Below are 20,994 nucleotides of genomic sequence, written 5' to 3'. Positions count from 1 at the left end.
GAGGAGTTTGATGATCTAGGTACTTCCTAGTTGTTGGTATGACTAGATTTGTGGCTTTGGTTGTCAATCTTTGTGGTGCAATATTTTATTTCGTTCTTTTATTAATACGCTTGAGTTTTAAACTGTATAATTTAGGCTATTAGCAGCACAAGTTTATAATCTGGTCTTGCAATTTGATTTTAATTACTTTATTGATGCTCAAATGAAATATGTTGTTATTTTAAAGACATATGTCACTTTGCAGATGTAATCGAAAGGTGGATAACCACATTTAAAAAAATGAACCTAAGACTACTCAGCAGTTCCTTAGAACTAATTATTCCTTCCCATAATATCCAAAAAGTGCCATTGTTTAGCATTCTGGCTAGAAAAAAGATCTTACAAAAGCAGAGGAGGTTGGTTTTCTCATATTAGGGAAAAAAAAAAAAAAAAGAAGTTCATGACAAAAGTAATATTTTTTATTACTTTTCTGACTGTCAGATGAAAGGCATCAAATTATAGGATAGATCTAGAGGATTCCTCTTACTTTGCAGTTTTTGTACCACAGAGCTAGAATAAGATTCCTCATGGCCAGGTACATGGTAGGGTCTCGGGAATACTCTGGAAACTCATAGAGCTCGTCTAGTTCCATCACATCTGGCCTCACGCACAGCGCTTTTCCACACTCATTGGGCTGGTAGAATGGCTGGAAATACCGGTTCATTCCTGTAACTGAAAAACAACACTGCATTATTTTCACATATTGGGATTCATTTTATAAAAATCTCCTATTCTTCTATTCAAGGTGCCTTTAAATATTAAGTTTCCCTTTGGTTACTTCCCTGCCATGATGTGTTTATTTACTTTGAAGAAGAAAAGGTTGTTGGATAGGCAGTGCACTACAGTATGGAGGAGAAGTCCCAGATGGTGATGCTGGAAAGATTGTTGCAGGAATCACTTTAGACCGCGCTGCCATTTTTAAGGTAAGTGTGGGCTGTTAACTTAATGTTCAGAATAGTTGTGAAATATTAAGTATACTCATTCATTCTAACCTGTTTTACAAGGCAGAGGGATTTTTTTGGAACCAGCCATTTTTCTCCATTAGTTAGGAGGTTTTTTTTAACATTGGTTCTTTTTTTTCCCTCTTAGGAACCAATGATATGAATGTACATAAGTAATGCCACACTGGGAAAAGACCAAGGGTCATCGAGCCCAGCATCCTGTCCATGACAGCGGCCAATCCAGGCCAAGGGCACCTGGCAAGCTTCCCAAACGTACAAGCATTCTATACATATTATTCCTGGAATTGTGGATTTTTCCCAAGTCCATTTAGTAGTGGTTTATGGACTTGTCCTTTAGGAAACCGTCTAACCCCTTTTTAAACTCTGCCAAGCTAACTGCCTTTACCACGTTCTCCAGCAACGAATTCCAGAGTTTAATTATGCGTTGGGTGAAGAAACCTTTTCTCTGATTTGTTTTAAATTTACTACACTGTAGTTTCATTGCATGCCCCCTAGACCTAGTATTTTTGGAAAGCGTGAACAGATGCTTCACATCCACCTGTTCCACTCCACTCATTATTTTATATACCTCTATCATGTCTCCCCTCAGCCGTCTCTTCTCCAAGCTGAAAAGCCCTAGCCTCCTTAGTCTTTCTTCATAGGGAAGTCGTCCCATCCCCACTATCATTTTAGTCGCCCTTCGCTGCACCTTTTCCAATTCTACTATATCTTTCATGAGATGTGGCGACTAGAATTGAACACAATACTCAGGGTGCGGACTCCAAAAGTGATAGCAGATTGCAAAATTGTTGGCTATTCCCCTATCGGTTCCAACAGTTTAATATGTGTTAAACAGGAAGAGTGGATGTATTATAGCTTTATTATTTAACAAACTGCATTATTCTGGTCTTAGTGTTTATTTACTATGAATGTGTTCAAACACTTATTCTCTCATTATCATTTTTGAATAAAAGTACCACCTTCATGTTGGTTGAACAAGGCCTCTACACTTTCAGAACTTACAGTGAAAGTGTTACAAACCCCATACTAGTAACAAAGGCACACGTAACCATAAATTGATACCACCACAGAATTCTGCACATAGCTCTTACCCACAGGGTTGGCTATAACACCTTTGTAGTGTTCTAGCTTCCCAAGGCTAGGTTCACTGAGTAAGCGGTTGGTACTGGTACAGGACGGGCTCATGCCTACACAATCTGGATAGTATGCAGACAACAGGGCAGCTGCCGGACTGTCCTTCAGCAAAGGAGGCAAGATAAGCATAGAGTACCACCGATGGTCTGAGACTTCACATACTCTCTTGGGTAGGGAGCACAGTGGTGTGTTGGAAGAGAAGAAAAGGCACAGAAACAAGGGGAAAATGAAAGAATTATTTTGTTGTGATTTAGATACTATATTCTTTCATCATTTTATCCTTCAGTATTATATTCCTTATGAAGAAATTCTTAGGAATGTTCTGCATGCCTCAAATGGTAAGATAATTACTTACTACAATATATCGGTTTTAACCAATAGACTAAATATATAAAAGTGTAAAAGATTAGAAGATTCAGGCAATTCAGCTGGAATTCTGAATAACCTTCTGCATATCGAACTCTAATTTACTGACACTGCTTTAGGTGAAGCATATTTAACAAATGAAATCTAAGACTGGAAGGGGAGGCACAGAAGGCTGCAAAAGTAAAATTTAATCTTGACTCCTATTTGCTATATCCACTAACTCAAAAATAGCAAACAAAAGAAAAAGAAATGCCACAAGAAACCTTGGGCAATGCAAATTTTGAAACCATAGTGGATCGCCTCTTTATGCAGGACACAAATGTTCTCATTAACCTGCCATTACAATCTAGGCTTTTCTTATCAATTAAGCCTTACATTTTTTAATCAACATGGATCCCTAGTTTAAACTAATTGAGATTAAAATTGTTAATAGCAAGACTGATCGCATATGTTGGTTAATAGATGGTTTTATTGTCTGGTACACTGCTATAGTAATCCTATCTGTTTAAAAGGTTACCTCTCCCCCCTCCCCTCCAGCTAGTAGGAACCTCTCCTCTTTGTCTCTCTCTCTTCCCTCATCCATGATCACCCATTTTTTAATCTCCCCACACTATCCAGTAATTACATCATCTCTCCTCCCCATACCATCATCCAGTATCACTTTTCTCTCTCTGTTCCCCCATCACCCAGCTCCCTCACTCCCTTCTCCCATTGTCCAGTATCACCCATCTGTCTGTCCCCCCTTTCCCCACCACCATAAAGCATTGCCTCACCTTCTCTGTCTCACTTCCCCATACTATCCAGCATTGTCTTGTCTCCATCTCCCCAATCATCATCAGTTTTAAACTGATTTTCATCCAGATTTCAAAACCACAAGCCCACTATGCTTTCGAATAATCCCTCTCTAGAAAACCGACAGTGGGTCAGATGCAAGAATTGAGCCCAGATCACAAGTGCATCAAAGTAGTACGGATTCTGTATGCACATGCATGCTGCAGTCACAACTATGTGCCAGGACTACAGGAGGAAGACAAGTGGATTCACTGCTCAAGTGGAAGTGAAAACCAAGAATATCTCAGGAAAGCAGCTGCATTACATACCATATCCTCAGGCATGGAGCACTGGTCGGGGCTCTCATTCTAAAACCCAAGAGAAAAGCAGCACTGTCAAAAGCCATTCTAAAATATGATGCAAATGAGAGCTTACGTCACACTGGTTTATAATAAAGACAAAACCAAAAACATACACTAAAAGCCATGTCCCACTCACTAGATTGGGGAAGCTTCATACTATTGTAGTATAACTTGGTTTGCTCTTAGTGGTCATTTATTTCTTTGTTTTCCCTTCTGAATCTGCATTGTGTTGATGGAATCTCTTTTTTGTGGGATATCTCCTATAATATAGGCTTAAGTGATAAACATGAGATTTACCTTTTTTTCTTTTTGCTTGTTTTTTTAACATAAGATGTGTCTCTGTAAGATCTGACTATCTGCCATCTTTGGAATATTATAAATATAAAAATAAAACAAGGTAATTTGAACCAAGTAATGTATATTTTTAGAACTGAATCCATGTTCAGAAGTTTTGAGAAAAAAAAATTAGTGCATTTTTGTCATGTTCAATATGAAACTCGTACTTTGTAAATCATTTAGCTGGGATTAATTCTTAAATTTACACACCTAATTACAACCAAGAATAATTTATTTTTATGGCACTTCTATCTGCAAACAGTATATAATGGCTAAATAGCTGGAAAAAAAGGCTCTAACCTTTAATCCCTGTTCATCAGAATGACAGAAAGATGTCTTTGGAAAAAGTTACAGCCATCATCTCAAAAGAAGAATAAGAGCAAAAGTTATTATAATGCAAGAAGGGAATGGTGCCTGTTACTTGCCAAATAAAGAGCCCTATTTACTAAGGTGCGCTAGCATTTTTTGCTTGTGCTAAAAGTTAGCATACACTAAAGCTAGACAGCAATAGAAATATATGGGTGTCGTTAGCATGTGCTAATTTTTAGCATGCGCTAAAAACACTAGCGCGCCTACAACACGGCTTAGTAAACAGGGCCCTTAGAATGTTTAATGACAAAACTATGTGTTATTTGCCCCTAATGCACAATATTTTAGCACAACACATGGTATATAATAAAGAGTTGCAAAGCATACAATTGTATGCAAAGCAGCACATGGTTATACAAAATTAATAATACAGCTTGCATTTAACTTTGCAAGCTGTGTTATTATAGAAAAATAATGCCACCTCAAAAGTGGCATTATCTTTCTTCTCAGGATGTATCTGGTCTCTAACATATGGCCTGATACTCCTTCAGACCCTCTTACAGGGGCCAATGGTGAACCAACCAACCAACCTGCTCATCCCCAGCTCCCATCATCCCAGCACTAAGAACATCTCCATCCCCCTGACAACTACCAGAGTAGTTGACTAATGAGACAAAGGATAGATCCCTGGATGCGCTTGCCCCAGTGACTCTATGAATCAAAATGGCTGCCTCAGCCCCCTAGCAATAACCTTTTAGTACTATTACTAAGGGACTCAGACTGGGGTAGAGTCAGCTTACCTGGAGAACACGGTGTCAGTGAGTAGAGTTGAACACCTGGGGGAAGGGGGAAGAGTAGTAGAAATGGGCAGAAAAGGGTGCAAGCTGATTTATCTCTGTTTTATTAACGAAGTACTGATTTAGATTTACTGTATAAGTTAGAAGTTATTATTTGGGTTGCAGGAATACATATTTTCTTCTATTGGACTGCAAGAAGAAATGCTTGAAAAAAAAACAATATTTGGCAGCAAAGGGGTATTTGGAGCAGGCTCTGACTAGACTGGCAGCTCAGGTAAGTTGGAAAGAAAAACAAAATACCAACCAAAAAGGAAGGAAGAAATCCCTACATGAAAAATACCAGGAACCAGAGTAGAGGTGGGCCAAAGAACTTCCCAGCACTTTGCTCGAATTTCTTTGGCCCAACCCTACTCTGTTTCCTGGAAAGTAAAACAAAACATTTAAAGAGAAGAAATTTTGTCTGAAACAGCATAAACTTCCTTCAGAATGAGCAGTACCCAACTTATTCAAAGAGTGAATGTAATGAATTCTGGATCCAAACTGATCCAGTGAGCTTGAGGTAATTTGGCAGAACGGAACTACTCAAGCTTAAAAACTGATGTGGAATTTCTAAACTAGCATTGATATCTATAACTGTTAAAAGGAAAGTTATTCTTGCATTACTACCTGAGAATTACATATTAAATAGTATACCTAACAAATCACCAGGACCAAATGGTATCTACCTCACAATTCTGAAACAACTCAAAAATTTAAAAATACAGACTTTGCTATACAGTGCACTCCATTTAAGTGCACGTCGGATAAGCTCGTGCTCTGTTTAACTGCATGCCGTATTTCGGTCCCGTTTTTGGGGCCATCAATTTCTACGGGGACAAACTGATAAAACCGCACCACTGATAAGTGCAAGATTCGCTTATATGCATGATTTAAGACCGCTCCTCTGCAGGAAAGACTCTGCATAAGCTCACGCACGGAATATGGAAGCCGATTGGCACATGACAAAGGGGCGATAAATTTGAAATCTCATTGGTTACCTACCACAGGTAACCAATGAGAGTTAATTTGTTAGAATAAGAGAAAGAAAGTTGTTAGAGTGTACAATGGATTCATCGTCGTGCTGTAAGTCTAACACTGGCTGAATGAATAGAAATTCTTAAAAAATTAGAAAACAAACAAAGTCAAGCATCTATTGCTAAAGATGGTTGACTGAATTCAAAGTCACTGTTGGATGGTTGGAAAGACGAAAGGAGAGGAACAACATAAAATTCAAGAAACAGCATGGTGAAAAACAAGACGCTGATGACTTTGGTGCTGAAAATTGGGTTGTTTCAGTTCTTCCTATCATCTTGAACGAGTTTGCACCTCATGTAGTGACATTTTCAACGCTGACGAAACCGGTCTCTACTGGCGAGCGATTCCTGATGGAACACTTGCGTTCAAACAAGCCGAAACTACAGGAAGTAAAACTTCGAAGGACCAACTGACGATCCTCCTTTGCTGCAATATGGATGGGAGTGAGAAGTTGGAACCACTTGTAATTGGAAAGAGCAAACAGCCCCGTTGCTCCAAGAATGTTAAGCGACTTCCTGTGTCATACGAGGCTAATGCAAATTCATGAATGACTGGGGAAATTTGGAAGCAGTGGCTAAAGTTAGACACTAGAATGCGGGCACAAAAGCGTCAGATTTTGTTGCTTTGTGATAATTGTACTGCACACAGTGATGATGTCAGGCTGTCTAACGTCAAGGTGGTCTTCCTGCCACCAAACACTACCTCTCTGATTCAACCTATGGATCAGGGCATAATAGTCAATTTCAAAAAACATTATCGGGCTCCTGAGCTACGTCATCTGATGAGCGTTATGGACGACCAGACTGGCAAGGATAAACGTGCTGTTGAACTGGCTCGTAATCTATCACTGTTGGATTCCCTACATATGCAGAAAGAAGCCTGGAATCATTTTACACAGGCAACCATTGTGAACTGCTATAAGCGGGCAAGCTTTGTTAAGGATGTGGAGAGGGACAAAACAGATGCAGCTGTTGCAAATGCGTCAGATGAACAGGCTATTGACATCCCAGTTGGTGTTACTGAAGAGGAGTTTCATCACTACGTAGCTGTTGATTATGATCTACAAACAGCTGACGACAGCACTGATGTCCAGATATGCGCCTACACGCAGGCAGCGTCTGATGATGAAACAGATGATGAAATGAGCAGCGAGGCACATGCTGACGAAATTCAACAACCTCCTGTCAGTTTTGCAAGAGTGCTGGAGAGTCTCAACACCGTGCGGGCCTATCTGGAGGCCACTGGATGTCAGTGCTATGACAGTTTTTACCGTCTGGCAGATATAGTCTACGGAATTCACAGACACAATTGTGTACAGAGGACTATGACTGATTACTTCAAGTAAGCCTAACGTCAGTTAACGGAGACTGTATACTGTACGTATAATAAACAGTACATATGTTTATCAGATTTCAAGCTTTTTTGGGTCACACTACGGAGACTGTATACTGTACATATAATAAACAGTACATGTGTTTATCAGATTTCGAGCTTCTTTGGGTTACAACAGTTAAGTGCACGCTCCGGTTAACTGCATGTATTTCTTTGGTCCCAGACACTTGCACTTAAGCAGATTGCACTGTATATTATTTTAAAATTTCTATTCCAAATAAATCTAAGCGGATTATAATCAAAACATACATACCATTAAAAAAAAGAACACACAATAAAATACAAACTCCCAAAACAATGTACAGTTAATACTTAGCACAAAAACACAGCCCATCAACCTTTTTCATGTGCCGCCCATCTACTATTGTACAACATGAAAAGCCTGAACAAATAAATATGTTTTTAAAAATTCAATCTTGACCTACATAAGTGTAAAACCCCTGGGAGTGCACTATGCTGCAATAGAAAATGCAGACATTCTGGCACTTGAGAAATGTGTGACACAACAACCATTGATAAGACAGGTGCATAGCTGATTCAGAACTTAAATTACACCTCAGCTAAGTTGAGAGCAACAGTTTTAAATGTCATAGGGCATCAAGATACAGAATTTGGTGAACCAAACACAAAATCTTCAATTATATCTGAAAGTTAACAGGAAGCCAATGAAGACTCTTTAACTCAGGTGTAATGTGTTCTCTTTTGGCTATCCCTGCAATCATCCTGGCTGCTGCATTCTGCACAATTTGTATTGCACTGCAATGGGATACAGCAATCCCAAGGTAAAATGTATTGCAATAATCTAATCTTCATATAACCAAAGCTTGAACTACAGTTCTAAAATCAGCAACAGATAACACGGGCCTCCATTTACTTAAGAGTCTCAACTGAAAAAAGGAACAACAAACAACTTGTGAGGTCTGATACTGCATAGACACACCTGAGTCTAGAATCGCTCCCAAAGACCTCAATTTCCATTTTACTGGTAGTGTTGTTTATCACATGTTCACAGCATCTGGCCAGCTTGGCTCCTCAACTCTCCCAACCAACATCACTTCTGTTTTATTTATATTCAGAACCAATTTATTGGCACATATCCACCCTTTAATCTCATTCAAGCATTTAGGTTACTGACACTGCCAATCATCCCAGCTACCTTCCATGCGGGGGAAAAAAACTGCACACCTTCGACATAACTGATATTGTACCTTTAACTTTTCAAATGCTAACCCTAAGGGAGCCATGTAGAGATTAAACAAAAAGGCAGACAAAGCTGCACCCTGCAGACCACCTGTTGATACTTTAACTACTCATGAAATAGATCTGCAACTTCACTTGAAATGTAAGTCTCTTCAATTAATATTCAAACCATCGCATCACTATACCCTGTAATCCATCTGCGCTCTCTCAATCACTATTTCGTCAGAGTCAAGCTCCATGCCCAGCAATTTCTCACAGATCACCCACGCTATAGTAGGTACATCCTCTATCTCCGGACTCGTGGACACCTCGGAGGCGGAGATTATTTTGGCGCCCCCGATTCTCCAAGTCGTTGACTTTATACTGCAGTTCCTCATAGTGAGCCAAGACCTTTGTGAGACGGGAATCAGCACTATTTATCTGTTCAGTGTGGTCATCCATGCACAACTCCAAGTCCTCCATGTGGCCCCCCAGTTCATGGAGATCAGCGCTAATAGCATCCATTCACTCAAGAATTTCCTACTTGGAGGATTTTATCTCCACACGTATCTCCTCAAGACATTAGGCTAAGTCCTTCGGGAGCCCCCCTTAGGAAGCGCATGTCACACATCAGATAATGACAGAGCAAAATCAGAGGTGGAATGAGAAAGGTGTGCAGGTGACATGTGGTGTTACAGGCCCTTACCAAATTGTCTGGCAGAATGGCACTCACCATCCTTCCAAACTACCGACATAGCCTTGCTCAACTCACAATAGCCTCACAGATATCAAAAATGATGTAGGGGGACAGGATACAGGCCAGATGTTAGCAGATTTTGCTCACTAAGGATAGGAAAGTGTAGGCGCTATGGACTCAAGCGACCATCTAGTACCGTGACGTCACTTCCTAATTTCGGCCTATTTTTTTTTTTCAAATTACACTGGCTCCCAGTAACATACAGATTTCAATTCAACACTCTTGTATTCACTGATCAACGTATATTTGGGAATGTTCCAGCCTATTTTCAAAATACCCTGCAATCATATAAACCGAAATGTATTTATTTGCTGCATTTGTACCCCACATTTTCCCATCTATTTGCAGGCTCAATGTGGCTTACATTATGTTGCAAAAGGTATAATCATAAACAGAGTAAGAGGTTTGGTCTAATTTAACATATTACTGTGTAAGAAATTAGGTAGATAGGTCTGTAGAATGATTTACATAACACAAAATAAAAACAGGTAAGATATAATGACCAATAGTGATAATATGATTAACATAATCAATTTAGAAATGAGCACTAAGAGCCGAGACGTCCCATAAGCTCTGTTTATATTCCACTAAATCATATAATTACGATGAGACAAAACCGCGAGTCTTCTCTATCACTGCCCCATCCACGTGGAATGCTCTACCTGGATACCTGAGATCATGTGAAGACATTCAACAATTCAAGCTGCTGCTAAAAATGCATCCGTTTGTGAAAGCCTTTTTGGCTACATGACGACTTATCTGATTGACCCGTCTTTCTCTGGGGTTTTTTTTTCTTTGGTTAGGACCAGTCTAGTGATCATGTTTGAGCTTAACATGCTTAGAGATTGTTATGTGTTCAAGACTATGTATTTGAATATTGTTACCCACCTTGGATAAAGGTGAGATATAAATGTAGTAAATAAATTAAATAAATAAATAAGATGCGAGCTCCCAGAAGTAACAGGCTTTCCGCTTCAAATACCTTTTCCTTTTACTCTCACTAACAGTCAATGGGACAACTAAAAGGATAAAAAAGGTCATGCAAGAGTGCAAAGCTTTGGAGACTATGAGCTTTAACAATCTGGAATGAAAACAGGAAGAGAGGGTTTTGGTACAAGACTTCATTGGAGGTCTCGAGGTAGTAGCAGATCCCCATGAAGGGGAAGTGCTTCTGCTGCACATCCAAGATGACAGACAAATGCCAAATAAGCTCGAAGAGAATGTAAAGTGGAGGAAGGAGGGGAAGAAATCTCCTGAACTTCACAGCTGAAATTAACATGAATACTGGAAGAACACATTGGGGGGGGGGGGGGGGGGTATGGGGAGTGCTGAATGCATGAGGTGTGTGAGGGGGTAAATTGAAATGATGTGTGGACTTCACGCGGGTGAATGTAAGAAACTGCAGTTGACAGATAAGTGATGGGATAATGAATCCATGCAGGAGAGCAACTTTCTCACAGTGGAAGTGAAGTTGGGTAAAAAGACTCCATGTGTGTCAGAGGGCTGGGAAATGAGGGGGGAGGTGTTAATATAATGAGTCATAGAATGTGAACATCAAATAGCCTTACAAAAATCAAATCTTAAAAAAAAAAAAAAAAAAAGAAGAGTTAGAGTTTAAAAGGTAGACTGGTCTATTGCCATGCTGTAGAAGATAAATATGAGCATATGGGAAAAGGGATTATTGCAAAACAAAGGATATGGGCAAATACAGTTCATTAAAATTTTATAAATCACCTGGCAACTAATGATCATGGTGGTGTACAATGTATATTAAAAATACATATAAAACTATAAAATAGAAAGGAACTCCATTATGGATAGGGAAGACCTAATCAATATGAGTAAGACAGGTTCTAAAGCAGCAGGGGTAGCCATAATAATTAGGAAGGATTTGGGATTTCAGTTGGAAGTAGTTTTTTGGTTTTTTTTTAAATAAAAAGGGAAGTTATCTTGCTTTGAAGGGGACAGGCTACCTTCATCAATATTTATGTGCCTAATTCCAATAAAAAATGTGTTTTATAAGAATTTGGAAGAGGACCTTGGAGCCTTTGTAGGAGGAGAAATTATTAGGGGTGAAGACTATAACATGATGATTGATCCCTTCCACCCCCTCCCCACCCCCCACATGGATAGGTTGAGAGGGTCTGGAGAATATTATAAAAGCCTACAACATGTGATCAGTAGTTTTAATTCACTTGACATTTGGAGGGTTCAGTACCCAGGACAAAGGAACTATTTTTTCTACTCCCACTTGCACAAAAACTCACACCTACATAAGCTTTATGTTTATAATAAGAAATCTATTCCAGAAAGTGATGGGGTCAGAGGCTGAAGGTATACTTCTACCAGATTATTCCCCAGTGTTGTTGGAATTGCAAAGGTTTGTGGAAGAGCAGAAATGATTATTAAGCTTCCAAAACAAAGCATTGCTGAGGGATAAAAAGAGGTGAATATGAAACAGTAGAACAACGTGGAAGTGGGAACGGAGTAGTTTGGGATGCTTTAAAAGCAGTGAGGTGACAGTTTATTGGAGGATGAAAAAGAAAAGGTACAGAAATGGTAGCAGACAGAGGAGACCAGAATGGAACTGAACAGGCTACAGAACAATTGAAGGCACTCCAATTGGAGCATGTCAAGTTTTAATTGACAAGATAGAGTTTAGGAATAAAACAAGCAAGCAGTTGGTGAGTAAACTGGCAGTGAGGGTGGCAACCACTCATGTGCAGAAAATAAAACCAAAGGAGAAATATTGGTGTATATGACAATAAGAATACAATTTGTTAAGTTCTATCAGCAATTACATGCCAAGGAGGGAGTGCAAAAGGGGTAACAAATAGGAAAATACCTAAGAAATAGATACAAGAAAACTCTGAAAACTATACTCCAAATACTCTGCAAGGAGAAGTATTGATGAAAACAACTGGAACCCAATTTCACCAATGAAAATAACTCGAATAACTGCTGCGGCTAAAGACCCAAGCTGCCTTGCTGTTTAGTCAAGTCACCAATAAGACCAAAACTGTATGGCCCCCAATGCTCCATCATCAACTGAAATGCCTAGGGATTCGGTTCCCACACACTGGGATCTTGAATATGTTACCCAAGAAAGTGCACCTGCATGTTTTCTATGCTTGTCATGTAGGTCACTGGAGAGGGCTACCAAATGGCATTCTGCCTAACACCAAGAGCAGAAAAATCTCAGGACGCCTTTTGCTCCAGATGCCTCCCTGCTTGTTGGCATATGAATGGTTGTGGTACTGTTGGAAAGGAACCAGACTGTTCCCACTACAATCTCACAGAACTTCTCCAAGGCTAGCCGAATTATCGTCATCTCCAATCTACTTTGACAACTGACCCAGCTCTAACTGACCTTAACAATGGGCCCTTCAGCCCAAAAGACAGGCATTGGTAGTCTAATACTTGTAACTAAATGACAAAGGGATCACCACCAGGTCAACTCTCTCCTCACCAATGCCAGGAGAGGTAAAACAACCGTTACGGGAGCCTGTGCACCTACCTGAAGAGGCTGGAGTTCAGGAATGAAGGAATGCACTACCTATTTCCTCCCAAAGTTTCCAGCTAATTCAGAAGTGAGAGCACAGTAGAGATGTCATCACTGCATGCTTCCAGACCATCTTAAAAGCCAGCAATGCCTGCGAATCATGGCTGGTGTGCCCTAAGAGGCATGTCAGACCCCTTGGAGTGGCAAGGAGTGGGTGTCGTGGTTGCCTCTCTATAGCAATGGGGAAAAGGAGGAAGGCACAATCTTAGAATACATCAAGTGTAAGTACCCCTTTGAGGGGCACATGGATACAAATGTCCAGCCTGCAGCAGTTGATAATCATCATGGTGTGTCTGCTTCTCCTGAAGGAGTGTCATTTAGTTCGCCAGAAAGGACTCCCTCTCCTATGACCATAGCCTCTTTACCTTTATCCAATTCTCCTCAAGATAGCAGTCCCATGAAGGTTGAAGATGTGACAGGAGGCTTGGAATCATCATTTCGACACTCCTTGAGGACTATAAAATCTAAACCAATTTCTGCTGTAACTTAAGCGTATGTTTTTCCTCCCCAAGTTAGTTCAGATATTACTCTGCAAGATATATGGGCTATAATCATAGACTGTCCTTGAAACTAAGAATCAGGTTCACCAACTCTGCAACTTTACCAAAAAGAGACTGTAGATAAATTTCAGGAGATTGATAAACAAACTGCTGAAATTGATGAGGTTCTAAAAAAAATAGACCCTCAAATTTTTACGCTTCAAACTACTGTGGTGCTGGCGATTAAAGACCACCTTTCTTTACATTTTGGTACTGAGGGGATTGAAAACTTGCTGCATTCCAGGGACCTGATGCTTTTGAATTTTCCCCAGATTTTTGTTTTCAGATATTTTGTTGAAACAATAATTTAAAGAAGTGTTGAAGTTTTCTTACCCAGATGATTGCTCAGAGTTGTTTTACTTCTCAATGCTCTCAGATGATGAATCTGACAGAAGCTGTTCTGTATTCCCTTGTGGAATCAAGTTTGGATTTGACTAATTTCCTTGAGAGTTCTAATAATGTGATTACTAGGTAAGCCATTGTACATTCTCATTCAAGGAACAGAAAATTATGGTCTTACTCAAACTGTACGGATGTGCATTTTTTGTGGACAAAAAATTCAGATCTTCCCTGATGTGGCTTGTTCCACACAGCTGACAAGAAAGCAGTTTTTAGGAGCCACTTTTTTCTTCAGGTTCCCATGTAAATGTTTGGTCAGCTGGCAAAGAAAGAACTCTCTCTTTTTCAACCCCACTCAACTGGAAAATTTTATTGGAGGTAGAAAATAAAGTAAATATATGTAAACAAAGTGACTGGAAGAGGGGTTGATATCCTTTAATTATTGTGTACTCCTTAGATAGTTTAGGATAATCTGTTCTATTTAGATAGTCAGATGGACTCCTAATTTGATTGCTTTATGGGGTTTTTTAGGATCACAAGTCCCCCTTGACGTGGGATAAGACACCCCAATTGGAAACAGAATACTGGGCTTGATGGACCTTTGGTCTGTCCCTGTATGGCAATGGTTTTGTTCTTATGTTATGTAATGCACCAAGTACAAAACTGAAAACAAAAGAACCCTAAAATCCACTATCAGCCCAAGAAGAAAACACAAACAAATCCAAATGTCAGTGCCATAAGTCCAATGTCAAAGTACTCATCAAAAAAAACAAAAAACAAAAGGAAATAGCTTGATTCTGGGAGGTCATATGGCTTTTTCTCTCTGGCCCAGTCTCAAGAATAAGCAATACACAGCTACAGGGTACCAATTTAATGAGATTGAAACAAACATCCATCATATGTAAAAAGGAAACATTGTATCAGGTCTGGAAGCCCAGTGGTACACAATATTTAGGAAACTTCCCTCTAATCCAAATACAGGAAAACACTTTAAAAAAGGAAGAAAAAAACACATGCTAAAAAGAAGTTTAAAAGGTTGGTTGGGGAAAATATACAAAGTAAAAGTCCCAAAGATATAATATCCAACATTCAAAGAAAAATACTCCAAAATTAAAAACAATTCCAGATTTATTTTTATTTTGTTACATTTGTACCCCGCGCTTTCCCACTCATGGCAGGCTCAATGCGGCTTACATGGGGCAATGGAGGGTTAAGTGACTTGCCCATTTCTAAGACAGCAGAAGGAAACAAGTCGTTGCAACAAGATAATGAACTATCAGGTCGAACTCTGCCTCAATCTGAGGATCCCCCTATGGGTAAGCAAGCTCCAAAATCAACAGGCAGCCCTGAATCCTCATGTGTCCAATATAGGTTGTGAAGGTGACTGGAAGAGATTCCAGAAAAGCTCTTGCATCCTCCAGTTGAGCAAAAAAGTGTGATCGACCCTCATGAGTGACCTGAAGTTTAGCAGGATAAACAACGCAAATCACACACGAGATTTGAAAAGCATAGCACATATAGGAGCAAAGGCCTTCTGTTGTTGCTGCACTTGTAGTGAATAATTCTGGAAGCATAAAATCTTGTGATTTTGGTATGTCAAAGTGTGCCCTCCATGAAGAGCACGCAAGATGAGTGGAATGTGGGCATAGTTTAATATCCTCAGGATCACTACTCTCAGTAGCAGAGCACACTGGGCCCAACCTATGGGCCCGCTCAACACAGAAGTGTTGCAGTTGTTTGCCCAAGTTCAGGGAAAAAGGCAGCCATGATTCTAGGAAGCCTGCAAGTTCCCACTCAGCTATAGTCTTTGGTAAACCCACAAGGCACAAATTATTGCGTCTCGAATGATTTTCCAAATCATCTATTTTACTCTCCAAGTCCGCCATTCATTTCCGCGGGCTGTCCTGTTCCGATGCCATGGACAGCATCTGATCTTCCAATGCCAAAGTGAAATATAGGCCTCCATCCAATTCCAAGCACACACTATCCAAGCACTCATGTGCCTCCTCTGCCCGATGAAATAATCGCTGCAATTTAGCATCGAGCACTGCTTCCACCACCGCCTTCACTTCAGCCGTGATCTCGGCCATTCTCGCCGGGCTCAAAGAGTGGTTAGGAGGGCCAAGCTGGTCAGCCATTGTGGATTCTGCTGGCTGCAGCTTGTACCTCTCCTTTACTAAGCCCAACTTTACATTGTTTTCTACTGTTTTATTAAAATTCTATTAACTTTGTATTTCAAATTACTATGTAAGCCGCATTGAGCCTGCATTATGTGGGAAAGCACGGGGTACAAATCCTATATAATAAAACTCACCCGCAACGTTCTGAGGACACTGACATCACTGTCAGGTCCTCCGGGCACTTCCTTCCAGTTCGAAGCCTTCATGGTGGTGAAGCCACCGAAAACACTGTGTTGGGGCCCCGCCCTCGCGTCAAACGTGATGACATCGAGGGCGGAGCAATGACAGCAGATTGAAAGTGGCATGCAAGGTCAGCAACAATGGCGGACGAACGACGACGGAGTGAGTACGGAGGGGGGGGGAGGCCCAGAAGGAAACCATGCTAGCGCCCATTTCATTGCCGCAAGAAACGGGCATGTTTTACTAGTGTAATAATAATAATAAAATGCTACCAGCTGATGCCACTTGACTTCCCACTCAATTTGAAGCAGCTAAAGGAGTAATGTGAAGAGATAAGCTGCCAATATGCTGATTAATCAAGGGAGCCCAGCGCTTTAGCTGCTGCTCCTTTCCATGGGAATCATGTGACCCTGCACAGTTGGGTTTAAAAAGGGTTTAGACAAGTTCCTGCAGAAACAACTGAACGGCTTATTTCCAAAACCCACTAAGCCCATATTTATTGCAATGCACTTAGAGGGTTTTGGAAATAAGTCTTTCAATTGTTAGCCATGAAGATGTGGAAAAGCCACTGCTTACCCCTGACTATGAGCAAGAACTGGATCTATTCTTTGGAATCCTGCTGGTACTTGTGACCTAGATTGACGACTTTGTATGAACCTTCGGTCTGACATAGTATGGCATTTCTTATGTTTTTATATAACACTAGAAAAATGGTACCAAATTGATCTCCAAATATGCATAATTTACATCACTTTAGCAATTAAAAATAAATAAAACGGAGAATTTTGGGCAACTTCTTTTTTCAGTTTTCACAAGGCAAAGCTCAAATGAAGAAACATTTTAAAAAGCACATATCCTGAAAAATTGTTTTAAATCTCTTAAATTTCTAAGTAAATGTTTTTTTTATATAGTAGCATGAATAAACCATGGCATTTAACAAATAATCTATTTAAACTCCTCATTAGAAGGTGACCAAAACTGGTTTTTTTTTTAGTTTCAGCCAAAACAATCTGTGGCCAAAATTTGCTGTAAAATTTCAGCCAAAGCTGAAGCCAAAAACAGTACAACCCCCTCCCAATTAACAAAAATGGGCTCCGCCTTCACCCTGCTCTCATTCTGCCCTGAACAAAACGGGTCCTCACTAGTAGGCCCGCTCAGCCTACCTTACAAATCTTAGTGGTCTAGTGGGCCTTATCAGGAGGCCATAGGAGTTCACAACAGTCATTTTCACAGCAGAGCCGTCATGAGCAAGAGCAACCGAGGATTGCTCCTTCCACGATGAGGCCCAATAGACCACCAGGGTCTGTAAGGTAGGTCCAGGGGGAGGCCTGTGGGCAAGGCCCATTTTTGTTTGGTGGGGGGGGGGGGGGGGTTGAGTGAGGCCAAAATGGGTCCCACGACTGGTGGGGAGGGGAAGAGTTTAGGTTTCAGCTGAAAATGCACTGGCATTTTCAGGTGAAACAAAACAAGGCCGACTTTGAATTGTGGGCCAGTTTTAGTGCCAAAGCCAAAATTCGGTTGAACTCCACTCCTCATTTTACTACAGAAATTGTCTAAAACTATTTTGATGCTGGCTCCGTTTGCCACAAGAATGAAGCAGGTTAACAAGAAAGACCTGGACCGTAGATCTACTTCTCTTTCATCTATGGTTGCCCAGGGAGTGAGAATCCCACCACAGTGGTAACTTGTAGAGACTCTAAAATGGCAGTGAGCAGACAGAAAAGATCTCCCTCCAGCCCACAGCCCAAGGGGTGCATTTAAAAGTTACAATCAGATCTTCTATTCTCTAGGGGGTAATGTCTTCTAAATGAGCTGGTTTTATGTTTACCATGAGAGTAATGAATTCATTCTTAAGCCAAGGAGATGGAACTGACGCAGAGATTTCCAATCATTTTGCCATGGTGACACTTACTAGATGGACTCGGGTGAATGTGTACTGGATCTGGGAGGGAGGCAGGCACGGACTCTGACCTGGCCAAGGTTCATTGCCACAATGGCTGGGTATGGTGGAAAGGTTATAAAATTAGAAGTAACCCCAGGGATCTGCAAACTAAGGTTCATGGCACTGTAGCACAACAAGGCTAATTCTGACTCAACTGAAGTTTAAAAACAGCAAAGAAACTGCTGGGTTGAAAGATTATACATGAGGAAAAAAATTAAAAAATTGTATTATTACTTAAGTACCAGGGGTGTAGCCACATCACGGCGGGAGGGGGGTCCAGAGCCCAAAGAGGGGAGGGGCACATTTTAGCCCGCCTCCCCCCCTCACCGCAAGGTACCTTTGCAAGTGGGGGTCCCCAACCCCCGTCAGCCGAAGCCTTCTTCAGCGCCAGTCTCCAGCGCACTGTGTTTCTCTGATCTGTCCTTTCTTGAGTCCTGACCTGCATGTTCCTTTAGGTGAAACTGAGAATGCTCACTTTCACTTAAAGGAACGTGCAGGCGTGCCGCGTTCACTGATCTGTGCATTCTTCCTCCTGACGTCACCGGATACTGGTGCTGAAGAAGGCTTCGGGACCCCCGTCAGCAAAACCAGAGGCCCACACTAAATCTGGGGGGCCCATGGCCCCACCTAGCTACGCCCCTAATAAGTATTGCCACACTGGGACACAGCAAAGCTCCATCAAGCCCGCATCCTGTTTCCAACAGTGGCCAATCCAGGTCACAAATACCTGGCAAGATCCCGAAAACGTTCAATACATTTTACGCTGCTTATCCCAGAAATAAGCAGTAGATTTTCCCCAAGTCAATTTAATAATGGTCTATGGACTTTTCCTTTAGGAAGCCGTCCAGACCTTTTTTTAAACCCCGCTATACTAACCGCCTTTACCACATTCTCTGGCAATAAAGTCCAGAGTTTAAATTACATGTTGAGAGAAGAAAGATTTTCTACGATTTGTTTTGAATTTACTACTTTGTAGTTTCATCGCATGCCCCCTAGTCCTAGTATTCTTGGAAAGAGTAAACAAACGATTCACATCTACCCGTTCTACTCCACTCATTATTTTATAGACCTTTTCTCCAAGCTGAAAAGCCCTAGACGCTTCAGCCTTTCCTCATAGGGAAGCCATCCCATCCCCTTTATCATTTTCGTTGCCCTTCTTTGTATCTTTTCTAATTCCACTATATCTTTTTTGAGATGCGGGGACCAGAATTGAACACAATATTCAAGGTGTGGTCACACCATGGACCGATACAAAGGCAGTATAACACCCTCACTTTTGTTTTCCATTCCTTTCTTAATAATACCTAACATTCTATTTGATTTCTTAGCCGCTTCAGCACACTGAACAAAGGGTTTCAACGTATTATCAACGACGACGCCAAGATCCCTTTTCTTGGTCGGTGACTCCTGATGTAGAACCTTGCATTATATGGCTATAGTTCAGGTTCCTCTTTCCTACGTGCATCACTTTGCACTTGCTCACATTAAACGTCATCTGCCATTTAGATGCCCAGTCTCCCAGTCTCGAAAGGTCCTCGTGTAATTTTTCACAATCCTCTCGTAATTTAACAACTCTGAACAACTGCCAGCAAATTTAATTACCTTACTAGTAACTCTCATCTCTAGATCATTCATAAATATGTTAAAAAGCAGAGGTCCCAGCACAGACCCCCTGGGGAACCCCACTAACTACCCTTCGCAATTGAGAATACTGACCATTTAACCCTACTCTCCTTTTTCTAGCTTTTAACCAGTTTTTAATCCACAATAGGACTCTACCTCCTATCCCATGACTCTCCAGTTTCTTTCGGAGTCTTTCATGAGGTACTTTGTCAAATACCTTTTGAAAATCCAGATACACAGTATCAACCGGCTCACCTTTATCCACATGTCTGTTCACCCCTTCAACGAAATGTAATAGATTGGTGAGGCAAGATTTCCCTTCAATAAATCCATGTTGACTTTGTCTCATTAATCCATGCTTTTGAATATGTGCTGTAATTTTGTTCTTTATAATACTCTCTACCATTTTGCCCGGCACTAACGTCAGGCTTACCAGTCTATAATTTCCTGGATCCCCTCTGGAACCTTTTTTTTTTTTTTTTAATAATCAGTGTTACATGGGCCACCCTCCAATGTTCCAGTACCACATTCAATTTTAAAGATAAATTAAATATTACTAACAATAGTTCCGCTAGTTCATTTTTCAATTCTATCAGTAGTCTGGGATGAATACCACCTGATCCAGGAGATTTGCTACTCTTCAATTTGTCAAATTGCCCCATTACATCCTCTAGGTATAAAGATTTCATTCAATTTCTCTGACTCGTCAGCTTTGAATAACATATCTAGCACCGGTAACGCTCCCAAATCTTCCTCAGTGAAGACCATAGCAAAGAATTCATTTACTCTCTCAGCTATGACTTTGTTCTTCTCTGATCGCCCCTTTTACCCCTCAGTCATCTAGCAGACCAACCAATTATTTTGCCGGCTTCTTGCTTTTAATATACCTAAAAAAAATTTTACTATGTGTTTTTGCATCCAACGCAATCTATTTTTCAAAATCCCTCTTTGCCTTCCTTATCAGAGTTTTGCATTTGACTTGACAATCCTTATGCTGTTTCTTATTATTTTCAGTCAGTTCCGTCTTCCATTTTCTGAAGGATTTTCTTTTAGCTCTAATAGCTTCCTTCACCTTACTTTTTAACCATGCCGGCTGTTTGGTCTTCTCCATCCTTTTTTAATACATGGAATATATTTGGCCTGGGCTTCCA

General features: G+C 40.6%; 1 protein-coding gene across 1 annotated transcript in view; it reads right to left on the bottom strand.

Annotated features, from left to right (window-relative positions):
• KDM1B (lysine demethylase 1B) overlaps positions 1–20,994 on the bottom strand; it is a 173,600-nt gene that overhangs the window by 109,350 nt on the left and 43,256 nt on the right. Inside the window, 3 exon segments of the mRNA XM_030211446.1 lie at positions 527–711; positions 2,093–2,300; positions 3,602–3,640. Coding sequence (XP_030067306.1) covers positions 527–711; positions 2,093–2,300; positions 3,602–3,640 — 432 coding nt within the window.

This window comes from Microcaecilia unicolor, chromosome 1 (assembly GCF_901765095.1).
Source record: "Microcaecilia unicolor chromosome 1, aMicUni1.1, whole genome shotgun sequence".
NCBI lineage: Eukaryota > Metazoa > Chordata > Amphibia > Gymnophiona > Siphonopidae > Microcaecilia > Microcaecilia unicolor.
Note: the sequence above shows the minus strand (reverse complement) of the source record. Positions and strands in the feature narration are given on the sequence as shown.